At 41.9% G+C, this 27,066-nt stretch overlaps 1 protein-coding gene across 17 annotated transcripts in view; it reads right to left on the bottom strand.

Moving 5' to 3' along the window:
* The window catches only part of MBNL2 (muscleblind like splicing regulator 2), a 156,213-nt gene that overhangs the window by 83,459 nt on the left and 45,688 nt on the right, over positions 1–27,066 (bottom strand). For 16 of the 17 annotated variants that reach the window (XM_039483182.1, XM_039483199.1, XM_039483164.1 and 13 more), the window contains one exon: positions 11,753–12,554. The exons of the other annotated variant lie outside the window; for it this stretch is intronic. In XM_039483182.1, coding sequence (XP_039339116.1) covers positions 11,753–11,926 — 174 coding nt within the window. In that variant the 5' untranslated portion in view covers positions 11,927–12,554. The remainder of the gene's footprint in view (positions 1–11,752; positions 12,555–27,066) is intronic. 17 annotated transcript variants of the gene reach the window in all.

Genomic DNA, 27,066 nt, shown 5'->3' with positions numbered 1-27,066 from the left:
CAGCGTTCTCTTTGGTGAGATCTGGAATATATTCTGACCTGGAAGTAACTTAATGTGTGATGATTTGGGGCTTTAATAACCTTTCATCACAAAGTCCAGTGCATCTGCATGGAGTGCTAAAGGGACTGCCTGTGACTCCATGGTGAGGCAAGCATAATATCCAGAAGTGCACTTTTGTTACTGGCTTGGTGAAATCTAATTATAGAATATACCTGTAGTTTGGGGGATCTGCCCTATTTTCTGACAACCTGAGCTGAGATTCACGCTCTCAGCTGTGACCCACATCAGGCAGCGTGACAAACATGTGATTGGATGACCAGCAAAGTTATCATAGACAATAAAGGATGCAGATCAGGAAAAGTGAAGAACACGTCAGAGAACTTCCAACTAATTAGAATGAATTCAAGTCAATGGGGTCTGATGCTATTCACCCCAGCATGCTGAAAGAATTAGCTGAAGAAATCTCAGAGCCACTAGCAGTAATGCTTGCAAACTCCTGGATGACAGGAGATGTCCCAGAAGACTGGAGAAGGGCTAATGTAGTGACAGGTTTCCCCCCTCCAGGAATACCACCTGATATACTGGGGTACCACTGCACCAACCTGACCCACCAGCCTGGATTCCCTTAACACTGTACTGCTATGCAGCCTGTCAAGCCCTTCCCCGGGCTTCAGGCTGTACTTTATCAGCACATATACAGGTAGGGATACCCCCAGCTGCTGAAAGACACAGACACTGAGATCAGCTCTGCATGAGAAGGCTCAGCTAAGGAACTGCCCAGTTACTCAAGTGCCCCCCGCCCCCCGAGTGTAAAGCCAAAATTATACAGTCTTGCGCTGCATAGAAAACTGTACAGCATAAGCTCATAAAATTCATCTTCTCCCTCAATGTCAAGAGAGAGAAAGATGCACAGCTTTTTGCCTCCTAGTTATGAATTCTGCAAACCGGTTTTAGAGAAAACAAAAACAAGTTTACTAAGTACCATAGATAGATTTTAAGTGATTATAAGTGATAGCAAACAGATCAAAGCAGATTACCTTAGTAAATAAACAAAAACATTGTGGTCGGGTGGAGGTGTGGCAGTTTATCTTCCTCCCAGCTGTCCCCCTTCCTTACTAGCACTCTACCCTACAGTGGATTATCCTTCCAGTGACTCTGCCCTCCAGGCAGGTCACATATTCAAGTCTGTACCTTTCAGGGCATGTATGAAGAGTCCAACAAAGGGGGAACTTTCAGGATTAAGTGGGACACCTCAGGGGTCCCCCTTCTTGGGTCAATAGCTCATAGCCCTGACCCTTCTATCTTCAGGGTCTTCACTGCCCAACTTGATTCCCCGCATCTGTGATAAGGCCTCTGTTGTTGTCCCTCTTTAGGAGTTGGTAGGGGAGCCTGGGCCCACGAACCCCACTGGGTTCCACTACAGGGTCCAATGGTGGGCAGCTAAGTCTTACACTCTGGGGTGCTTGTGCAGTTGCCTCCCTGGATCACTTCCTACCAGTCCCCAAGATAAAGAACTAAACACAAAAATAAAGTCTCTGACCTTCAGAGACTCACAGGTCCCTTCTCCATAGTCTTGGTCAGGTCACTATTGGCAGGTTTCAGGCAGCAGGTGCTCCATCCCAGGAGTGCAGAGTGCAGATCAGCTTATTTCCACTGTCTGTCTGCCACTGAGCTAGCTGCTCCCCTTTTTAAGCTCCTCTCTCAACCCATGCAGACTTTGCAGGTGCAGTGGGGCAGGGCTGCTGGGCTCAGAACAACTCTAACATTTCCCCTCCCAGCGTGGAGTTTGTACACCCCATCACACACAGAGAGAAGTGCCAGATCAGATTGAACACAATGTGCATCTATTTTAAAGTGCCATTCTGCTTTGAAAAGTAATTGTAAAAATATCCAGGAGTTCCATGTTTATTGTGTCTCAATAATTTCCATATGAATTGTACTCGGTTTTCAAGACTATTTGTCTGCCAGTCTTTCAAACTCAATGTGGTCTCTGACAGAGAAACTCGATTTTCCTTCATGCTCCTTACCAGTAATTAAGTTTCTACATGCTAAATTAGTTCAACTGTACCTGTGCAATTCCTCTTGCCAGCCATGTGTTCACAGCTTTCACGGATTGGAACTAAGTAAGCAGTTCTTTTGATGATGCACAAGAAGGAATATACACCCTTTACTCACTGGCTTGTCTTCGCTACAGAGCTAACGTGAATCTCATCCACACACAAAACCTCTTAATTCGAGCATGCTGGTGCTTTTAACTTAAATTGGCGGGCTTATCAGAAGGAATCGTCTATAACTTGAGTTATAATTCCTCAGCTAACACAACCACCCTGTGCTACTAATACAACCACTCTGTGCCAGTTGAATCTTATTTTGCAGCATGGCTGTTCTCACTCAAACTAGGCTAACTTGAGAGGAGTTAATTCAAGTGTAGATCTAACTCAAGTTAACCCTTCAATTAAGACATAGCAGGTATGTCTACACAGCAACTTAACACCCACAGTTGGTCTCTGCCAGCCGACTTGGGCTCGCGCTGCGGGGCTGTTTCATTGCTGTGTAGACTTCCAGGCTTGGGCTGTAGCTGAGGCTCTGGGACCCTCCCACCTTGCAGGGTTCTAGAGCCCAGGCTCCAGTCCATGCCCAGAAGTCTACATAGCAATGAAACAGCCCCACAGCCCAAGCCCTACAACCTGGTGTCAGCAGGCATGAATCAGCCATAGGTGTTTAGTTGCTGTGTAGATATATCCACTCTTAGTTCTGTAGAAGCAGCACACTAATAGCAGTAAAGACAGTATAATCTTTTTTTTGTCATTGAAGAGAGATCTGACTTTGAATATACAAAGGGCAATATGAGACAATTTGCATAGTGAGTTTTTAGAATTAAGCCACATTATAGAATTAAACTGGACATCAGAAGAACAACAAATAGAATGGAAGTTTAAACTATAACTGCTTGACAGAACCTGTAGGAAGATTTTGCTACAAATTCTATAAAGTTTAGTTATGTGGAAAGAATCCCGCCTCTCCTGTCCCCTCTCCCCCCATGTTAACATGTAGCTTGTATAATGGATAAACTTGTTTTTATATTAGAGTCATTACTGAATTGTGACAGGCCATCCCTTATTACATGTAACTCAATCCCAAAGACACAGGCTAACTTCTGTTTGACCTTTAGGTAGTACTATATCAAAAAAGAATTTTCTTGAGCTATGGTACATAACTCTTTGTAGGATAATCTTCTGATTAAAGGACAGGCCAGGAGATTTGAAGGGTTTGTTAGGCTTTATCCTACATCTTCAGCAGGACCCTGAGAAAATTATATAGGGCTAAACTTTCAAAGGTGGCCTCTAATGTGGGGTGCCTGATTTTAGACACTTGACGAGAATTTCCTCCTAAGTGGTAGCCTAAGTCTGATTTTATCAGCCCAGATGTATGCACATTTATAGCTGTAGATTTAATAAGTAAATAAAACAAGCACATCTTTCATTTGAAAAGCCAGTTTGATGAGCAGGCAAAGGCTGACTGCCTAGGGGTTTTCCAGTGTGCACAGTACAAGGATTTTCCAAAGTGCTTCTGTGTGGTATCCATTCACCTGTCCTCTCAGTGTCTGTTAGTGTGACATTCCTTTTTGCCTTTCTGCAACAGAAGCAGGAGCCTTAACAAAGCTGCTGGGCAGCGCTTATTATTAAGATGGTTATTAATTTATATAGTACATTCTATGGGGCAGTGAGCATCCTAATATGGATTTGTATAGAGGGCAGCAAGGTCCAGATTCTGACAGGGGACTCTGCTACTATAACAAATAATAATAATTTGCAACTAAAATACTGCAAAGCTAGGGATGGATTTGGAGATAAGTTTCATTGGGCTGGAATTTGTTCCAAAAAAAAATAAAAAATCCCCTTACCATGGACACACTTATTTGTCTCCCAGATGAGCTATATACTAGGCCTCTCTGCCCCATCATGCTTATCATAGAGTACAGTTTTGCTGTTCTGCACTACCATGCATGCTTTCAGTCTTCCAGGTTCCCTGGAAAGAGTGTACGGGAAGCAGTATTGGCAACCCCAACCATTTAAACTAAATGAGTCAGGCCGTCCAAATATCATGAGATTATTTTTAATCCAAAGAGATTTTAAATAAGAAGATATTCCGGGACTTTTATTTGCCTTCTGGTTTTTTAATCTTAATGGTTCACATTTTCAAGCTTTCCTCCACAACCATGAGGGCCAGGAGCTAATTTTTTTTTTTAAATGAAAGCTGAGATTTTCACGTAATCACATTAATTTAGGGGTGGCGGCTTTGCCACAAATCTCACAATATTTGATGCTGTTCTTAACTCATGCAAGTTGGCATCACTGGGAAGAGGTTCTTGGAAGACGATTGAGAAACACAGGGGCAGCCCTCACACAATTTCTTTCTCACTCCCTGCACTAAAGCTGCCAAGAACACCCATGCAAATCAACTGCCAGCCACAACTCATGTTCAGCTCTGAACTATCGTAGTAGGGTACCCTGGGAAGTTTGCCCTGGATTTAAGCAAATGCTATGTGTAGAGACTATTTGCAATTTAGAGAGGGGCTGTTCCATATAACTGGCAGGGGTCTCCTACAAACTTCTTCAGTGCTCTAGAAAAAGGGGTACTCCCAATGACTGGAAGATCAGAGCTAGACTTAATGCAATTTTAAAATAAATGTCTGCAGTGCACTCCTCTCTGTAGCATTTCTGTTCACCACTTTTTTCCTATTGTCCTCTCTGTCCCCTTACCCCTGAGTGCTTTAGCAATGTGCCAGATGAAAGCCTCCTAAAACAATGTTGCATGGGGGCCACTTACCTTTTGAAAGTTTGCTAACATTTTTTAACTCTGCTTACTTTGCCTTGCTGTACTAAGGTTAGCTGTGGAACGATGCCCATTTTGGGAGCTGGACAAGGAAAGAGGGTGAGGGCTCTTCTCTTGTTTTCCATTTTTGCATGTGACCATGCATGAATCTATTCCGCGTGGCACTAGACACCACTGGTCAGCAGACATATGGAAAGCAAGAGTAAAATATAACTGTACCTCTCCTTGAGTTCCTGCTCTGTTTCTGACACCTAAGAGCCTGGGGTCTTCAGTGCTGCATCCCAGAGCCTTTAAGGCAATTAACAACTCCTTTCCCTCTTTCTGGAATGGGTTTCCACTACAGACTGCTTCCTTTAAAATCAAGGGCTATGTCATCCTTTAAAAACAAGGGCTATGTTTTTACAGTGAGATCGCTAATTCACTAAATATCCTAGTGGAGACAAGGCACAGGTAGATTTTACCTTGCTGTAGCTAGTCAAAGTCAATCCCATATCCCCCAACCTCTGGATGACCTCAACTGGATGGGTAAAAACAACCTGTGCTTTGTCTCCATTAAGCTTTTACATCAGGATTGCTCTTTTTTTTTGCATTGATGACACAGCCTCAAAAGTGCAGCAGTTAAAGTAGAAGAGCTGCTACTTGACAGCCCAGGCAGACACACACCCACCGGCCAAGAGAAAGGGGGAGAGAGTGCCTGTTGGAAAAGTAAGGCGGGAGGGAGGAAATGGAGAGAGAGAGCCTGTAGGAACAGTGAGTGACCTGAGGAGGCAGGGAGTGTGGGGGAGGAGTGAGCAGCAGGCAATTGATCGGGTGTTCAAAAAGCTAGTGGTGAAATGAGTCAGAGAACCTGATTGATTTTTGCCTACACTGTTCCCACATATTTGTTGTAGCAAACCTAGGGGAGCACTGGCTGGTGTAGCAACAAATGCTAAGGAATGCTAAGCAGCTCGGCATGCAGGAGGCCCCCAATGCATGTAACCTGATGCAGAGCTGCCAAGTTCTGTGCTCCTTCATATGACATTTTATGCAAATGGCATATCTGCAAATAATTTTCATATAACCATACAAAGAAGCATATGGTAACAGTCCTTGTCCTCAGCAGTGGCAGGTGTAGGACACGGAGTTGCACAATCCTTGCTGACTGGGGCAGGGGCAGGCAGGTGCTTGAGGTTATCTGGGAATCTTGCTGGGTAGGGGAGTATGAAAGGAAACTGGGAATAACTGGGTGGGTGGCTGCTGAGGCTCCTGGAATGCAGGGTTCCTATAGTGCTGGCACTTGTGAGGATTCCTAGGGGCAGGAGGTGCTGGATTTCAGGGATCTACTGGGAGGCAGAGGATGCTGAGGCTCCCAGGGACAGCCTGGTACAGTTGGCTGAGGCAGGAAGGAAGCATGTGGCTGGTAGTGGGTTCCTCCCTTTGCACTGTTGTCACCATGTACAGCCCGCTACCACCTTTCCCTTAGGGTTGCCAACTCTGACTGAAGCTATTCCAGGAGATTCTGTTTTTGTTTGTTTTTTCCCCAGCATGACGTAATGTTGTTTTCTTAAAATAGCCTCTTAAAAATCTCAATTGCTTTCAATAGTCACTGGGAGATCAATGCTGATTCCAGGAGACTCCAGGCCAATCCTGGAGGGCTGGCAACCATACTTTCCCTCCAGCCGCTGCCACTTCTTGGCTGCTCCTTCCTGGCCCTGATTTAGCTGAGGGAGCAGCAAGGGAGGACATGCCAGAGTGCTTGCTCAGCTGTCTGCACAGCAGACTCTGGCAGCAAGATGGGGGAACTGCAGACAAATGCCTGCTGTCTGAGCCAGATGTGTGAGGGTGGACAACTGAGATGCAGGCAGGTCTGGCAGGCCTGCCAATTGCATGACAGCCATGCAAGATGTGTGACACTTGGCAGTTTGCTTATATGTACTCTGCTGATCAGGTGATTGCTGAACATCGGTGCCTGATTCGCTAAAGGTTTTCAAAAGCAACAGCTGATTCTGTGAATCTCAATTTTCAAGTGTCCGACTTGAGACATCTTCAAGGCAATTTTCAGAAAGTGCTGACCACCTATCCTCTGAAAAATAAAGCCCCCTTCAAAGTGTGTTTGGTTGGTCACTCAAAAATTGGGGCACCTAAATTCATCAGTAATGCATTTAAAGCTTGGCTATAGCTGGCACATTGCCAGCTTGTCACATTACCACATGCAATGGATAATTAACATCTAAGTCAAATTAAGGTGCCCAAAGTTTTAAAATCTGACAGCTCTCTGGCACTTGAAGTGGGTGCCAGCAGCAGTCAGGGTGGCCTCATATGCTCTCAGTGGTGATACTGCAGCAGCCAGCCAGGTAGAAACTGTTCACAAAAGAGACCGAGGCTTAGGGTGACCAGATGTCCCGATATCTGTCAGGGCACAATTTGTCCCAATATTTCGCGCCGCCGGCAGCACTCGGGTTTTTGGGGTTTTTTTGGGTCCACCGGCAGACCCCCCCCCCACACGTGTCCCAACATTTTCTTCATCACATCTGGTCACCCTACCGAGGCTTTGTCTACACACTGAAATTGCATAAGTTTAACTTAAACCAGTTTTTAAACATTTACTTAAACCAGTGCAAAACCCTGGTTAGACACACTCACATCAGTTTAAGGGTAGCTTATTTTGATTTAGTTTACACCTGTTCCTAATCAACTTAAGATAAATCAAAGTAAATCAGGTTTACATTGGTTGAAGAGTATCCACACACCAGTTTTAACTGAGTCCATTTAAAATCACACCTTTAGTTAAATCGGCACAATCCTGCATGTAGACAAGCCCAGATATTTGTTGGTGGCACTTACCATGGAAAAGGAAACTTTCTTCTGTGGGGACAGTCTATTCTGTGGGAGAGGCTGGAAAATAAAGAAATTGAGGACTCTGCACCAAAAAAATTAGAATAAGGCAGCTGACTAAGCAGAGGCTAAGAGAGTACCTCTGGGCAGCGATGGGGGGGAAGAGGGAGGTCCCTTGGCTGACTCAATCAAAATGAGAATACAAGAGGCTACATTTGGCTTAGGGCAGGGATGTCCAACCTTCAGCCCAGCAGAGCATTTCATAAGGCCTGTGGCCTGCTTCAACACAACATACTAACAGCCGATTCATTAGCGTTTTATCATCTTGTTTACATCGTTTTAGTTTACACAAGTGTGCAAATAGACAGTCCTATACAAAGAAACAACCTAAATACATAAATACATATGAAACAAGCTGAACTTAAAACATAAATCAGTAAAAGTGATTAACTAAAATATGTAGAATCTGTTTGGCCCACACAAGGTTGTGCTTAGGTTTATATGGCCCTCCTGTGTAGTATGGTTGGGCACCACTGCCTGCGGGAGTCTTGACAGGTCAGAGTAGCCACACAATGAAAGAGTGCCCAGAAAGCGTTATTTAGCCAAGTCTTCTTCAGCACACATGCAGCTTAACTTTTACTTTTCAGCACTACCATCCACCTCCTCCCACTGGCCCAGCTAAACACCAAGCACTGCTGAAATCCACTTTACGCTTCCTGATGCTATCATACTCCCCAAAGCCCAGAAAAAAGGTTCAAGTCACTCCCACCTCTCTTCACCCCAATCAAGGACACAGTCAGATGGTTAAGTGGCAGTCTGTTGGTATGTGCAAAGTTACTCTCTACAGAGTGCCAGTTTGATTTGGATAGTACTTTCTGTTCTTTGGCACTAAAACATCCAGCCAAGGACAGACACCTTCAGTGAGCCAGGACTTCCAATGGTATGTTCCATCCAGCCCTAGAGAAAAGGAACCTGAGTTGATAGAAGATGAGAGATGAAATATGTCCTCACACTATCTTGGCAGCCCTTCAAAGGAAAGCCACCTCCTGTAACCAATGGGTCTCAGCTAGGGGGTTGGAGGGAAAGGCTCTCTACCATATTCCTTCATCCAACCACCACAGCATTTTGGACTGGCACTTGTTCCATCCAGAAAAAAACCCCAAACAACCATCTGTTTGCTCAGCACCCTTGCCAGGATCATGAGGCAGTTAGTTTTAGGGACTGGGACATGGCAGTCATTCCTAGTGGTCAGAGAAGGAGTCATGTACCAGAAAACAGAGCCAAAGGTCAGAACCAGAGTCAGAGGCTAGATGCCAAAGCTAAGGGTCGAGCCAGATAAGAACATAAAAAGGCCATACTGGGTCAGAACAAAGGTCGATCTACCCCAGTATCCTCTCTTCAAACAGTTGCTAATGCCAGTACCCCAGAGGGAATGAACAGAACAGGTAAGCATCAAGTGACCCATCCCCTGTCGCCCATTCCCAGCCTCTGGCAAAACAGAGGCTAGGGACACCATCACTGTCCATCCTGGCTAATAGCCACTGATGGACCTATCCTTCATGAACTTATCTGGTTCTGTTTTGATCCCTGTTATAGACTTAGCCTTCACAACATCCTCTGGCAAGAAGTTCCACAGGTTGATTGGGAGTTGAGTGAAAAAAATACTTCCTTTTGTTTGTTTTAAATCTGGTGCCTATTAATTTCATTTGATGACCCCTAGTTCTTGTGTTATGAGAAGGAATAAATAACACTTCCTTATTTACTTTCTCCACACCAGTCATGATTTTATAGACCTCTATCATATCCCCCTTAGCTGTCTGTTTTCCAAGCTGAAAAGTCCCAGTCTTATTAATCACTCCTCATATGGCAGCTGTTCCATACCCCTAATCATTTTGTTGCCCTTTTCCAATTCCAATACATCTTTTTTGAGATGAGGCGACCACATCTGCATGCAGTATTCAAGATATGGGTTTATATAGAGACAAAATGATATTTTCTGTCTTATTATCTATCCCTTTCTTAATGATTCCCAACATTCTGTTTGCTTTTTTGACTGCCGATGAACATTGAATGGAAGTTTTCAGAGAACTATCCAGAGTGACTCCAAGATCTCTTTCTTGAGATTTGGAGTCAAAGGTCAGAATCAGAGTCAGAGGCTGAATGCCAGGGCTCAAGGTCAGAGTCAGAATCAGAGACTCCAGCCAAGGGTCAGAGCCAGAGTCAATGTCATAGGACAGGGGCAGGGATCAGGAACACAGCAGCAAAGCAGGACTCAGGCAAGAAGGCAGGGTCCAACGTAGCAGCCAGTCAGGGCCTCACCCAGTTGCCTCTTTCTGGCTTAAGTAGTACAGCCAGACCAACTGGTGGGTCCAAGCACTCCTCCAATCAAGGCTCCTGTGGGTGGTGCCTCTAGTGGGGCTAGGATTCCATGAGCCACTCAGCCCAGCAAACTGCCAGGGATACGTGGGTTGCTTAGAGACCTGTGGACCCAGATTTAAGACCTGTGGAGCCTCACCCCTATCTCTGCAGAATTGCCAGGGCAAATCCCTCCCCAGAAGGCTTGACCCAGACAAGGAAATGCTGTCTTTTTCTGCAGAGAGGTTTGAAATGAACTTAACCAACTTCAGGCAGGTGTCTTGCTCCTGCTTAAGAACAGCTGGCCTCACCAAATAACTAGTAACCCCAAGCCAGTGGAAAACAGAGAATCAGAGTGGGGCGGTCAGTTCCTTGAGCACTGCAGTGAAGTCAAAGACCACGATAACTGACTTCAGATGGGGGAAAATCCAAAGCTCCACAGCCTTGCCCAACAGAGCCAATTACCTGTTCATACAAAACCTAGACAGGCCTCCCTCTCATGGCAAGCCCAGTGAATCGATCTCTTGCTTTGGTGATAGCAACAATTGTTTGTCCTCTGCAAAATCAGTCCCCCTTTCCCTCAAACATTTTCACTCCCACTACAGCCAGATATGGGTCAGGGTACTGCACCAGCCCCGTCTTTGAGTCATGTAAATGCACGCTGTAGCAAATGGATAAAATAGGCAAAATCTCAGCCAACTAAAAAACAGAGAAAACAGTAAGTGGCCCCATTGCCTGCTCGCAACTTGTTCTTTCCCACCACATTTCACTTATTTTTTCCTGCATCCAAACTCACATTTTTGATAAACTCTACACTTTTCCTTATTCTTTACATAACTGTTGTCTTCATCACCAGAAAGCCTCAGATGTTCTCACAGGCTGCATCTCCAGCACCAACCTGTCATTAAAGAGAAACCTGGACCAGCTTCTGGAAGCTTAGGAGTACCCTGAACATGCCTATCATTCAAGTTGTATTTCTCCCTCCTGTCCAACTGATTGTTTTTGTACGCTAAAAATATGCATATATACTTAAACATAAAAAGCTTTTGTCTCAAAGTCCCGTAAGTTTATGCCTCGTTTGTTTAACAATGCTAAAGTAAGTTTTAAGATATGAGAAGTTAGGAAACAGGATTGTCTACCAATGTTAACTCTTACAAGTACACTCTTAAGCTTCCACTCTATTCTTAACTTACTTCATAGTCTATACTGTAGAAACAGCAGTACATATGACTAGTAATGCTATGGACTCAGTTTAGACCTCCCAATACCTAGAGTAGGCATGATACGGTGAGTTAAAGTTGAAGTAAAGGCCATAACTCTGTTTTCTTTCTTCTGTGGATCTAAATTAAACCCTTTAATTTATTGTAATTTGCTTTATCATCAATGGCACAATGGCTTAAGTTTTAAACCAGACATTTGTTTTCATTTGACATGGAACAATGATAATGCATGAAAGGTACTCGTGTGAACATAACGGTCATATCAGATGTCAATAATCGGGCATTCCATAGTCTTACACAATTTGGAGGTGTAAACAACAGACATTTACATCTGACACGAAAACACTCAAACACAAATTCTTTCAAATCTTGAATAAACAAAACTTGAGACAAACAAAATCTGGAACACATGCAGTACTCCTAGAACAAATTGTTTTGAACGTATGAATATTAAGATGAAATTATTACTTATATTTTTGATGTAAAGTATTAGTATTTTCATTAACACATGCAACTTTCTTCCTTACCTTTAGGGAATCAAAGCAGGCAATAACTCTTCCATTTTCAATCTGGCAACTTTTGGGGGGATGTGCAAATTTGCATTCCTCATCAGAACGCGAACAAGTTCCTCTCTGAAATTGTCGGCACACTTCTAATGTCAGCCATTTTGTATCTCTTACAGGAGTAACATTCAAAGCCATGATGAAAAACTGGTTTAGGTTTTGTGAATAACTATTAAGTGAATTATGCCAAGGCAATCTACAACAATTCCAAAAACTATAGTTGAGAGAAGCTCTGTGCTTTTTTTTCCTATCGGCAATGAAGTAATAAATTGCTTAATGGAGCCCAATACACACAAAGCAGAATGAGCAAAGAATTTATCAGCAAGCAGTCACTCATCAATCAATATGTCCCACTTGTAGACTTTTGGCTGCAAAAAAATCATGCTCAGTAGCATCTCTGGCTGTAAAATATCTGAGTCTCTTGATTGGATCACTGACACAACCGTTTTAAATAAAGTTACTTCAGTGCAATGGCACTCCTTGATATAATAATTCTTTGCAGGCTGCTTGCTGGTATTGATTACACAGGAAAAGCAATGCAGTCAGCTTATTCACGTCCTGGCAGTAATTCTTTCTTCAGCTTTTTTAATATGGAAGCCAGTTTCACATCAAGCAATTGGCAAACCAAGACAGTTGAGGTGTTGTCTGTGACATATAAGGTCAGGGCGATGTCTATCTGGCAGAGATAATATTTTGAAAACACATTCAGGCGTCGCAGTCCTCTCTCGTAAAAGTGACTTCACAAAGGCACTTTTTAATAATTGACCTGACAAAACAAATAAAATATCAGTTTATACTCAACCTTTTAAAAATCAACATTTTGAAAAACAATCACCACTTTTTTATCATGGACACTGAAAATGTGTAGTTAATGCAGTAAATTAGTGCAGACTTATATTAAAAAAATATTAAAAATCAGCCTCTTTCATGAAGTTATTCATGACAAGGGAATAACCAATTGAAACAGGTATTGCAGCAATATTCTAGGCAACAATTCAAAAATTGGGAATGACTCAAACAGATGAATGTAGAAGATACAATAATTAGGCATGCTGCTTCTGAAACAATTCAATCTAATGTGCTTAGATTCCAAAATAATGTATTAGAGTCAGTTTCCAATTAATTTATCAGTTAGTCTTTTAGATTGCATTACTGAGCATTGTAAACAGCTACTTCTTATTTGTTCTGTTTATAAAAAATGAAGATGGTAGAATTTTGTATGAATTTGTCTCTTGGAAAAAAAAAGAGGTTTTGTCTTTATAACAGGAAAACCTGTTTCTAATAGAAAGAATGTTAATTGATTTTTTAAAACTACAGACCATTTCTAAAAGGTTTCATGTAAGGCTGCAGTAAGCCTCTAATTATTTAAATGTTCTCAAAGCATTTACTTTTATTGTGAACCTAAATTGTTTCTCAATTAAAATGTATTCATGGTTGTTGTTTTTTTATAAAGTATAACTGAAGGCCAAAGAGTTTGACACAAATATACATAACAATACATTACTACAAAAATAAGCTTTATCTGTAGACAAGATGACTGTAGACATGATTTCTGCTCTAACTATGCTTTAAAAACATACAAACTTGGTTGAATAATTAAGTGTTTTATGCAGATTATACCAGAGCAAAGAAGTGATTACTTTTATTGAATAATGAAGCTATTTTGTATGCTAAGTAGAATCCACGGTCATTTTCTATTAAAAGTACATTGAGAAAAAAATTCATATTTTATAGTACACAGTTCTATAAGAAGCTCCATCCATGCTTATACAAAAACTGTGTATTATATGACAACATTTAATAGTGTATATTATAATGTAATTAAACACAGCATTACAGTGCATATATACATGGGGGTATAGTTAAGGTTACACATGCAAACTTAACTTTGGTATTTCCTGACTTTGAGTGCCTAACCAATATTGACCAACATTTTTAAAAATGTCTAAAGTTTGGCTTCTAAATCCATATTTAGGCAACTAAGTAAGTGTCCTGATTTTAAAAAGTACGGAGCATCCAAGCAGCTTCCACTGACACAGACTCAGGTGGGACTTAGAATGTGGAACAACTTGGTGAGGGGGTATTTAGAGGAGAAACTGCCCTTTGTAAGAAGGACAGGGGAAGAGTTGTTTGGGAACCTGGGGGTTGTGGCGGGAGTGAAAGACAGAGGAAGATTCATAAACTAAAAGATTCCAAGGCCAGAGGACATCATTGTGATCATCTAGTCTGACTTCTTATATGACACAGGCCATAGAACTTCCCCCAAATATTACTAAGCAAAGTAGATCTTTTAGAAAAACATCCGATCTTGATTTAAAAATTGCCAGTGATGGAGAATGCACCATAACCCTTGGTAAATTGTTCTAAGGGTTAATTACCCTCACTGTCGAAAAAAATACACCCTATTTCCAGTCTAAATTTGTCTAGCTTCAAATTCCAGCCATTAGATCCTGTCATACCTTTCTCTGCTAGATTGACGAGCCCATTATTAAATATCTGTTCCTCATGTAATCAAAGTCATCCTTTAATTTTCTCTTTGTTAAACTAAATAGAACGAGCTGTTTGAGTCTATCACTATAAGGCAGGTTTTCTAATCCTTTAACCATTGTTGTGGCTCTTCTCTGAACCCTCTGCAACATATCAGCATTCTTCTTGAACTGTGGCACGAGAACTGGACATACTATTCCAGCAGCAGTCGCACCAACACCACATACAGAGGTAAAATAAACTCTCTACTCCTACTCAAGATTCACTAATTTACACATCCTAGGATCATATTAGCTCTTTTGGTCCCAGCATCACAATGGGAGCTCATGTTCAGCTGATTAATCACCACAACTGCCAAATCTCTTTCAGAGTATCTGCTTCTCAGAAGAGAGTTCCCCATTCTGTAAGTATGCCTACATTCTTTGTTCCCAGATGTATACATTTACACTTAGCCATATTAAAATGCTTATTGTTTGCTTGTGCTCAGTTTACCAAGCGATCCAGATCTCTCTGAATCAGTGATCCGTATTCTTTATTATTTACCACTTTCTCAATTTTTTTTTGTCATCTTCAAATTTTATCAGTGATGATTTTATGTTTTCTTTCAGGTCACTGATAACAATTTTAAACAGCATAGAACCAAGAACCAATCCCAATGGAACCCCACTGGAAACACACCCACTTCATGATGATTCCTCATTTATAATTACATTTGAAGACCTGTCAGTTAGTCAGCTTTTAATCCATTCAATGTGTGCCATGTTAATATTATATCATTCTAGATTTTTAATCAAACTGTCATGTGGTACCAAGTCAAATGCCCTACAGAAGTCTAAGTATATTTCATCAACACTATTAGCTTCATCAACCAAACTTGTAAACTTAAAAAAAGACATTAAGTTAGTTTGACAGGATGTATTTTCCATAAACCCAGGTTGATTGCATTACTTAAATCACCCTTCTTTAACTCAGTCTCTCTATTATCTTGCCCGGGATTGATGTCAGTCTGAAGGGCCTATAATTGCACCAGTAATCTGGTTTACCCTTTTAAAATAGTGGCATAACATTAGCTTTCTTATGGCCTTCTGGAAATTTCCCAGTGCTCCAAAACTTATTAAAAATCAGCTTTAATGGTCCACCAAGCTTCTCAGCCAGCTCTTTTAAAAAAACTCTTGGATAAAAGTTATCAGGACCTGCTGATTTTAAAATGCCTAACTTTAGTAGCTGCCTTTTTAACATTATCCTGAGATGCTGATGGAATGGACAGAGTGTTATAATATATGACATGACTAGGTCATCTGTCTTCTTCCCCAAAAACAGAACAAAAATGTTAATTGAACACTTCTGCCACTTGTGCATTATTATTGATAACGCTACCATTTCCACATATGAATGAACTAATACCATTGTTAAGATTATGTTCCTAATACACTTAATTCTGCTGGCCATAGAGTTCTCCTTGTGTGTCTTTGCTTCCCTTATCAATTTTCTATAATTCATACATTCTGATTTATATTCATAACTTCCCATTTCTTCCATTTGTTAGACATTTAAAATTTATTTATTTTACAGCTGCCTTCACTTCCCCTCTAAATCAGGTCACTTTTTAAATCAGTATGGCCTTCTTCCTTGCTTGTGGCGTTTTGGGTATCTAATTAAGCAGGGATCGGCAGCCTTTGGCACGCAGCTCACCAGGGTAAGCCCCCTGGCAGGCTGGGCCAGTTTGTTTACCTGCTGCGCCCGAAGGTTTGGCCGATCGCGGCTCCCACTGGCCACAGTTCGTCGCTCCAGGCCAACGGGGGTGGCGGGAAGTGGCGGACAGCACATCCCTCGCCCCGTGCTGCTTCCCGCTGCCCCCATTGGCCTGGAGCGGCAAACTGCGGCCAATGGGAGCCGTGATCAGCCAAAACTGCAGATGCAGCAGGTAAACAAACCGGCCCAGCCCACCCAGGTGCTTATCCTGGTGGGCTGTGCCCCAAAGGTTGCCAATCCCTGTAATAAAGTATTCTTAAACAATTTCCAACTATCATTCACATTTTTCTGATTAAATTCTTCCCCAGCTGATCTGGCTCAAGATTGTTTTCAGCTTTGTGAAAATAGCCCTTTTAAAGCATCAAGTATATATATCACTGATCTGGATTTTATTCAGTTTGCACATTATAAATATAATCAAGTCATGATTTGTATCTAAGTTACCAATAATTTTTACTTCTATGTTCAGTTCCTTTTTATCTGTCAAGATGAAACAATAACTAACAGAAAATGTGGAAATGGTAGAAGTGTTAAATGAATTTTTTTGTTTCAGTTTTCACCAAAAAGGTTAGCAATTGGATGTGTAACATAGTGAATGCCAGTGAAAATAAGGTAGGATCAGAGGCTAAAATAGGGAAAGAACAAGTTAAAAATTACTTAGACAAGATAGATGTCTTCAAGTCACCAGGGCCTTATGAAATGCATCCTAGAATACTCAAGGAGCTGACTGAGGAGATATCTGAGCCATTAGCAATTATCTTTGAAAAGTCATGGAAGATGAGAGAGATTCCAGAGCAGTGATTTCCCTACACCCCCCCCAGGGGGGGTGTACACCCCCCCCTGAATTTTCCCAACACCCCCCCAGTTTTGTGAGCTAGTTACATACCAATTTAGTGACTGTTTGGAAATCTGAATTTAAACTGAAACATTAATACACACTTTAAAAGCTTATACAGTGTATGATAAAATATGTGTATCTGAAAAAGTATAATAGATTTGAAAAGTATGAACATAGACTAGCTTCCTTGCTTCCTTATACAGCTGTTTTTTATGACAGTGTCAGTGCATTCATTTCGGTGATGTTGGCCAACCTAATAATTTCAAATGATGATTTGTAAGCAAAGTCTAAATGAGTTCTCCCTGACAGCTAGTGATGAGCTGGGGGCTAAGGCTTCAGGGACAGATTATATTTACATTCACACCTAATCTACCTAGGTATCCAGCAAACAGAGCTGTGTTGTCCAAGTGATAGATTTTGGCTGGGGTTGGGTTACAAACCACTTGAATGTGGGGGGAAGGGGGGATGAAATGTTGTTCTTATTGATGAATAAAGGGCAGTAGAACTGTACTTAGTCTGTGATGTGGAACTTAGTCAACTTGTGGAACTCCTTACCTGAGGAGGTTGTGAAGGCCAGGACTATAACAATGTTTAAAAGGGGACTGGATAAATTCATGGTGGCTAAGTCCATAAATGGCTATTAGCCAGGATGGGTAAGAATGGTGTCCCTAGCCTCTGTTTGTCAGAGGATGGAGATGGATGGCAGGACAGAGATCACTTGATCATTGCCTGTTAGGTTCACTCCCTCTGGGGCACCTGGCATTGGCCACTGTCGGTAGACAGATACTGAGCTAGATGGACCTTTGGTCTGACCCGGTACGGCCATTCTTATGTTCTTATGATTTGAAGGCATCTAGAGAGAGGGTGGGGAACCTGGCCCTCTCCACTGTTTAAAGACAGAGCTGATTAGGCTCCATAGATAGTCTTTTGTTTTGTTAAGTGACCACTGCAGCTGAAATCACTGACAATCAGGTCTAAGTGCTTAGTCCTGTTGTGGGGACAGTGTTCCTGTGGATACAGTGTTTTTGTGTAAGAGACAGCCCAGACTGCACTAGCAGCGAGGTTCCCGCACTGAGGGCTCAGCTGAAATCACTGAGAGCTGGTGGAACCTCAAGAGACCAACTCGCAGAGGTCACTGTGGTAGGTGACAGCAGAAGGTGACTGTGCAGGGCCATTGGCAACAGAGTGGTGGAGTGAACGGTGGCACAATGAACAGCCGTGGCCAGAGCGAACTGTGCCTTTTTGTCCCCCACCTGGAAGGGGTACTCACGTGAAAGCACCTCTGAACTCTGAGTCTCCACTGACCAAGGACAACACCAGTGAGTGGAATGCGGTGGAGGGAAAAGTGAGGGGCATGTTAAATAAACATTTGATGGTTGGACTATATTTTAGTAACTTTGCTCCAGAATGCTAGATTTGTGACTGGGAATGGAAACTTATATAAATATGTTTCCCAGTAGGCCAAGATTTTTAAAATGCAGTATTTGCCAAGGTTGTTATCTCACATTGTTGCTATCTTGGGAGGTCATTATGCTGGGGAGTTTCTGTACTAAACATTTTTATTATAATTAATTTTTACATAAGAATGGTCATACTGGGTCAGACCCGTGGTCCAGATAGCCCAGTACCCTGTCTTACAACAATGGTCAAGGCCAGGTGCTTCAGAGGGAATGAATAGAACAGGGAATCATCAAGTGATCCATCCCCTGTCGCCCACTCCCAGCTTCTGGCAAACAGGCTAGGGACACTCAGAGCATGGCGTTGCATCCCTCTCATCCTGGCTAATAGCCACAGATGGACCTGTTCTCCAGGAATTTATCTAGTTCTTTTTAAAATCCTGTTATAGTTTTGGTCTTCACAGCATCCCCTGGCAAAGAGTTCCGGGGTTGAGTTTATATTGTGTGAAGAAATACTTCGTTTGTTTTTTTAAATCTGCTGCCTATTAATTTCATTGGGTGACTGCTAGTTCTTGTGTTATGTGAAGGATTAAATAAAATTTCCTTATTCACTTTCTTCGCACCAGTCAAGATTTTGTAGACCTCTATCATATCCCCATTAGTCATCTCTTTTCTAAGCTGAAAATTCCCAGTCACTTTAATCTCTCCTCCTGTTTCATACCCCTCATCATTTTAGTTGCCCATCTCTGTACCTTTTCCAATTCCAATATATATATTTTTAGGATGGGTGACCAGATCTACACACACTATTCAACGTGTGCATGTACCATGGATTTATATAGAGGCAATATGATATTTTCTGTCTTATTATCTATCCCTTTCATAATGATTCCCAACATTGTTTGCTTTTGTGACTGTTGCTGCACATGGAGTGGATGTTTTCAGAGATCTACAGTGCTCCTGTTCTTTTTAAAAAAGCAAACAGAATCACTGAGTGGATGTTTTCAGAGAAATATCCACAATGATTCCAAGATCTCTTTCTTGAGTGTTAACAGCTAATTCAGACTCCTTCATTTTGTATATATAGTTGAGATTGTTTTCCAATGTGCATTACTTTGCATTTATCAACATTGAATTTAATTTGCCATTTTGTTGCCCAGTCACCCAGTTTTGTGAGATCCCTTTGTAGCTCTTCGCAGTCTGCCTGGGACTTAACTATCTTGAATAGTTTTGTATCATCTGCAAATTTTGCCACCTCACTGTTTACCCATTTTTCCAGATGAATATGTTGAATAGGACTGGTCCCAGTACTGACCCCTCAAGGATACCACGATTTATCTCTCTCCATTCTGAAAACTGATAATTTATTCCTACTCTTTGTTTCCCATCTTTTAACCAGTTACTGATCCATGAGAGGATCTTCCCTCTTACCCCATGATGGCTTACTTTTCAAAAGTCAATTTAAATTAAATACATTTTTTTAAAATTATATATTTTTTTAGAAATCTAGATCTGTTATGTGTTTTGGTGTAACTTGCATTTTCCTTATGTTAAATTTGGATTATCCTAACAAAACATTTACTTTATTCACTTTCTTCACATCAGTCAAGATTTTATAGACCTTTAGCATATCCCCCCTTAGTCGTCTCTTTTCTAAGCTGAAAATTCCCAGTCATTTTAATTTCTTCTCCTGTTTCATACCCCTAATCATTTTAGTTGCCCATCTCTGTACTTTTTGCATTTCCAGTATGTCTTTTTTGGGATGGGGTAACCAGAGCTGCACACAGTATTCAAGGTGTACATGTGCCATGGATTTATATAGAGGCAATATGATATTTTCTGTCTTATTATCTATCCCTTTCTTAAAAAAGCAAAGGTTTCAGAGTAGCAGCCGTGTTAGTCTGTATTGTAAAAAGAACATAAGCTTTCGTGGGCTACATCCGATGAAGTGGACTGTAGCCCACGAAAATTTATGCTCAAATAAATTTGTTAGTCTCTAAGGTGCCACAAGTGCTCCTGTTCTTTTTAAAAAAGCAAACAGAATGTTGGGAATCACTGACTGCCGCTGCACACTGAGTGGATGTTTTCAGAGAAATATCCACAATGATTCCAAGATCTCTTTCTTGTGAGTGTTAACAGCTAATTCAGACTCCTTCATTTTGTAAGCATAGTTGAGATTGTTTTCCAATGTGCATTACTTTGCATTTATCAACACTGAATTTCATCTGCCATTTTTGTTGCCCAGTCACCCAGTTTTATGAGATCCCTTTGTAATTCTTCGCAGTCTGCCTGGGACTTGACTATCTTGAATAGTTTTGTATCATCTGTAAATTTTGCCACCTCACTGTTTACCCATTTTTCCAGATCATTTATGAATATGTTGAACAGCACTGGTCCCAGTACCGACCCCTCAGGGATACCATTATTTATCTCTCTCCATTCTGAAAACTGATAATTTATTCCTACCCATTGTTTCCCATCTTTTAACCAGTTACTGATCCATGAGAGGACTTTCCTCTTACCCCATGATGGCTTACTTTTCAAAAGTCAATTTAAATTAAATACTTTTTTTTAAAATGTATATTTTTTTAGAAATCTAGACCTGTTATGTATTTTGGTGTAACTTGCATTATTCTTATGTTAAATTTGCATAATCCTAACAAAACATTTACTTTATTCATATCTCTTTTATATATCTCATTGGTCCTGACACCCCCCCTGTAAATTCGAACACCCCCCCTAATTTCAATTCCTGGGGAAACCACTGTTCCAGAGGACTGGAAAAGGGCAAATATGGTGCCCCTCTGTAAAAAGGGAAATAAGGACAACCCGGGGAATTACAGACCAGTCAGCTTAACTTCAGTGCCCGGAAAGATAATGGAGCAAATAATTAAGCAATCAATTTGCAAACACCTATAAGATTATAAGGTGATAAATAACAGTCGGCATGGATTTGTCAAGAACAACTCTTGTCAAACCAACCTAATATAGCTTTCTTTGACAGGGTAACAAGCCTTATGGAGGGGGGGAGGGGGAGAAGAGGTAGATGTGATATATCATGACTTTAGTAAGGCTTTTGATACTGTCTCACATGATCGTCTCATAAACAAACTAGGGAGATACAAGGTAGATGCAGCTACTATAAGGTGGGTGCATAACTGGTTGGAAAACCATTCCCATAGAGTAGTTATCAGTGGTTCACAGTTATGCTGGAAGGGCCTATCGAGTGGAGTCCTGCCAGGATGAGTTCTGGGTCTAGTTCTATTCAATATTTTCATCAATGATTTAGATAATGGCATACAGACTACACTTACAAAGTTTGAGGACAATACCAAGCTGGGAGGGGTTGCAAGTGCTTTGGAGGATAGGATTAAAATTCAAAATTATCTGGACAAACTAGAGAAATGGTCTGAAATAAATAGGATGAAATTCAGTAAAGACAAATGCAAAAGTACTCCACTTGGGAAGGAACAATCAGTTGCACACATATAAAATGGGAAATGACTGCTTAGGAAGGAGTTCTGCAGAAAGGAATCTGGGGGTCTAAGTGGATCACAAGCTAAACAGGAGTCAACAGCGTAATACTGTTGCAAAAATCATCGTCATCATTCTGGGATGTAATTAGCAGGAGTGTTGTAAGCAGGACACAAGAAGTAATTCTTCCACTCTACTCCGTGCTGATTAGGTCTCAACTGAAGTCTTGTGTCCAGTTCTGGGCATCACATTTCAGGAAAGATGTGAACAAATTGGAGAAAGTCCAGAAAAGAGCAACAACAACAAAAATTAAAGGTCTAGAAAACATGACCTCTGGGGGAAGATTGAAAATTTTTTGTTTGTTTAGTCTAGAGAAGACAAGACTGAGGTTTGGGCTACACTAGTGGGGGGGGGGGTTGAACTAAGATACTCAACTTCAGCTACGCTATTCGCGTAGCTGAAGTCGAAGTATCTTAGTTCAACTTACCTGGCTGTCCTCATGGTGCAAGTCGACTACCGTGGCTTCCCCGTCAACTCTGCTTACTCCTCCTGCCAAGGTGGAGTACAGGCGTCGATTCGGGGATTGATTTATCGCATCTAGATTAGACACGATAAGTCAATCCCCAATACATCAAACACTACCCGCCGATCTGGCGGGTAGTATAGACGTACCCTGAGAGGGGACATGATAACAGTTTTCAAGTACATAAAAGATTGTTACAAGGAGGAGAGAGAAAAATTATTCTCCTTAAACTTTGAGGATAGGAAAAGAAGCAATGGGCTTAAATTGCAGCAAGGGCAGTTTAGGCTGGACATTAAGAAAATCTTCCTGTCAAGGTGGTTAAGCACTGAAATAAACTGCCCAGGGAGGTTGCGGAATCTCCATCATTAGCGATTTTTAAGAGCAGATTAGACAAACACCTGTCAGTGATGGTCCAGATTCTAGATAATACTTAGTTCTGCCATGAGTGCAGGGGACTGAACTAAATGACCTCTTGAGGTCCTGTCCAGTCCTATGATTCTAAGATTCTATTAAGTCTAACATAGAATTCTCCTGAGTTGGATACAGGTAGGAAATAGTCATCTATAATATATAGAAATTCCAAGGATGTTTTAGTCCTGGCAGCATGAGACCTCCAGTATATGTCACTGTCACACCGTCCAAGATCACACAGCTTTTTTCCCTATACATTATAAATAGGTCCAATGAGATTTGATGGTCTGAAGCAGACATCAACTAATATCCCATCTTGTGCTCTACCTGTTAGGACCTTGATCCATAAACATTCAGGATCATTTTCTTCTGAGTTATCAGTGACTTGGAAACAGGTAATGCCATTTTTTACATATAGTGTCATTCCCCCTCCTCTTTTTGCCCACTCAATCCTTCCATAATAGGTTATAAGCACTGATTTTAAAATTCAAATCATGGGAATCATCACACCAGGTTTCAGTAATACCAACTAGATTAAATTTATGCTCATAAATCTGCAATTCCAAATCCTCTTGTTTGTAACCCAGGCTCCTAGCATTGGTGTATAGGCAATTAAAGACTTGAGGAAGAGAAGAGTTTAAGTTGTTTGGGCCAGACTCGGGGTACGTCTACACTAAAAACTTAAATTGACATATATTAGGTCAACTTACAGCCACCACAGTAATTACTGTGGTGGTGTACGTTCACACTACCTTCCTCGGGTTGGTGGTGCGTGTCCTCACCAGGAGTGCTTCCACCAACCTAAGAGGGGCAGTGTGGGAAGCTGAGAGCCTGGTCTCTCAGCTCTGCTGGCAGCTCCCTGCTGGGAGCCCAGCTGCCCCAACGGGCTGCCCCCTCCACCTCCCCATTCCCTGCCAGGAGCAGGAGGGAAGACACCCAGGGCTTCTTGCCTCCCTGTTCCCCACCAGGAGCATAGTCCAGGCTTCTCTCCCTGGCTCCCTGTGGGGATCAGGGTCCAGCCACCTAGGTTTGTGACCTCCCACTGGGATCAGGGTCCAGCTGCTTGGGCTTCTCACTCCAACTGCCAGCTGGAAACCAGGGCCAGCCACCCAGGCTTCTTGCCTTGGCTCCCCTGGGAGCGGGGTACAACCTCCCAGCTCTCCAGAGGAGCAGGGGGCAGCTGGGCTCTAGACGCCTGGCTTTCTTGTCCGCGGGAGCTGTGAAATTTGACAAGAGAGCTACTAGCCGATGTAACACAGTGTCTACCCAGACACTGCACTGCCCTAACTACACTGACATAAGCCCTATGCCTCTTGTGGAGGTGGAGTTATTATGTTGGTGTCATAGGGCACTTGCATCGGCGGGGCAAGGCTGTCGTGTGTATACTGATATAATTAGGTTGACATAAGCGGCCTTACATCGACCTGTGCAGTGTAAACAGAGCCTGAGGTATTTGAGGGAAGGGAAGAAAGTCACACAGCTTTGGAAGACAGGAATTGGATAGGGAGTGAGACGAGAGATTGTGGAGGAAGAAGGAAGGAAGGAGACAAAGGAAAGGAAGGGAGAAGGTGAGGGTTTGGAGGAAAGGTAGGAGAGAAACAGCATATGGGGAGAATTGAGAGAGAGAATTTTGGCAGAAAGGGAGGACAGAGTGAAAGACTGAGGGAGAAGTAGGAAAATCCAGGGGGTTTGGTGGAGAGGCAGAAGTGAGTGAGGGGAAAGAAACAAAGGATATATGGAATGGGATAAAGCCAACAGATTGCGGAATTCACAGGTGTGCTGCAACCACAAGTTTCTTCCTCATGGTGTACCCTCTGTGAAGGGATTCTCCCAACAGGTGAAGTGTGGCCTCTGAAACCCCTAGAAGAGCTCCCAGTTCAGGGACTACTATTAGTATGTTGAGGATGGGAGAGGGTACATGGCTGGGGCAGTCCTGTGCTCTGGCTATTCCCCAGCTGCAATGCCCACAGGTGACCTTGAGTAGCCAGACACAGGAAGGAAGCTAACCAAAGTAGTACAATCTTCACCAATGGAGAACTCCATGGGGCTGGGTTTTGTAGGGGAGGGTCTTTGTTTCTTCCCAAATTTGTGGACAAAATTACTTCACTGCCTGCAATTTCTATTACAATCACTGTATCCTCTACTTGTAACACACCAAACACACACACCTCATAATATAAATGTTAAATAAACAATAATACCCATTCACTGACATTCAAAATATGAAATCATGGCAATGAAGTTGCAGAAAACTTTAGACATGATAAAGATAAGGAATCCACGTTATTTCAAGGTTCGTCCTGCTTTTATTGTTGTTTACTTCATTTTGGGTCCATCTCATGCCTTTGGGTTTTGTGGGATTGAAGATACAACCATACAACCAAACTATGCCCATGAACATAGGTTGCCACAGAGTAATGAAATAAACCCATGGAAGTTAATCTGTAGACACTAAATAATTTAGCCTTGTGCCACCCCTTGAAATGTTATCCCCATTAGGCAGATAGAAAAACCGAGGCACAGAGGAGTCTTTGCCCAAGATCACTCAGGAAGTCTGTGGCAGAGCTTGTACTAGATCCCAGACATTTTGACTCCCCAATGCTATGTTTAAAACCTCAAGACCTTCCCTCCCTCCTCAAGGTAGGTATCATATTATTGCTTTTCGATAATGTATTTAATTTAGGATTTTTCCTTTATCTTTTAAATAAATAAAATGAACTTTTTAAATAAAAAAAGCAGAGATGTTTAATTAGTAACCCCCCAAAAGTTCTAACTATGAGAAGAGCTGAGCAACTAAACTCAATGAGTTGCAGGTATTCAACATATCACAGGATCAGGCCTTACACTTGTAAATTAACAGGCCTTGGTAGAGCGCTTAGCTGGAACGTACAGGCTTTTTTAAGCACTTCTCTATTTACACTGTCAAGCTAAATATAAAATATGAGCTCCTTTGGCCCAACAGCTTTGCTGTATCAAAGTGACAGCCCTGAGTAACGAAAAAGCTGAGGCTTCATAGATATGCTGTGCTTGTGCTTCAGTAGCAGTGGTCATGAGTAAATTCTGTTGGCCTGGTTGTCAACTAAGGACCTGATCCTTCAAACTGATATGCACAATTAATAGCCCCCAGCACAAGAGGATCCCATAGTCCCAGCATAGGTCATCGATGGAAACAGTGGTTTCAAAATTAAAACAATTTTCCAGTTATACTTAGAGCACTAAGAAATAAAAAAGCATTAGTTAGTTCTATCCCACCCAGCCCTCAGTATTATAACCACACCTAAACTGTTCCATACCAAATGTCAACAGTAGGGCTTGATTCACAACTACCTTGTACCTTTGTAGCACCATTTTGCTCAGTTGTAAATGACTACCTTAGCATTTTACACCTATTTTGCACAGATGTAAATGACTACACAAGGTGCAAGGCAGGGGAGATACAGGCCCTAAATCTAATTCCAACTGGAATGAATGAATGGCTACAAAACACATGCCCAGCAAGGACCTTACCATTCCTGTCTGCACTAGCATGTTCTTTTCCACTAGAAAGAAATGCCCATTCTGAACAACTGCAGATTCATTTATTTAATATTTATATTACAGTGCCAAACAAAGGCTCAAATCACCATTGAGATTTTAGTGTCCTAGGTGCTTTACAAACATATTACATACAAAAAAAAAATTAAGAAACCATTAGGTTGCAAAGTAAAATATTCAAATGTTCGGAAATGCCAAAATTAAGGTTCCCCATGAAACCTCATAAAAATATGTCTACACTACAAATACTACAGCGGCAATGCTGCAGATACACTATGTTTAACATTGTCATATAGACACTTAGTATAGTGATGGAAGGGTTTTTTCCATCATTGTAGTAAATCCACTCCCTCATGAGGTGGCAGCTCTATCTACAGTAGGGTTGCAGCCCCCTTGTGCATAACTTATGTATTATGATACAATTTTAAGTACATGGTTACATTATTTTATCCACGGGGATCCTGCCACATTTGCTTATTTTTGAGTGCTTTTGACTTTGCAACCGTTAAGTTCTTTTAATGTAGTTTTTTTGTATGTAATTTCCTACATTTTTAAAAAAGCAAACTGAAAAAACAAATACTATCATATGGAACGGTACTGATCCCTTTCTGGGTCATTAGCAGGGTTGGAACCTATAGACCCACAGCACAGACCTCTGCAACTTGAATTAACAGACTAACTGGTAGCAGTAGTTACTCTCTGAGTGTACTAGTCCAGGAGTCGGCAACCTCTGGCACACGACTTGCCAGGGTAAGCACCCTGGCGGGCCGGGCCAGTTTGTTTACCTGCTGCGTCGGCAGGTTCGGCCGATCACGGCTCTCATTGGCCGCAGTTCGCTGTCCCAGGCCAATGGGGACGGCGG

Source organism: Mauremys reevesii, linkage group 1 (genome assembly GCF_016161935.1).
Source record: "Mauremys reevesii isolate NIE-2019 linkage group 1, ASM1616193v1, whole genome shotgun sequence".
Lineage (NCBI taxonomy): Eukaryota > Metazoa > Chordata > Testudines > Geoemydidae > Mauremys > Mauremys reevesii.
The sequence above is the reverse complement of the archived record's forward strand: the minus strand, read 5'-3'. Positions and strand labels throughout refer to the sequence as shown.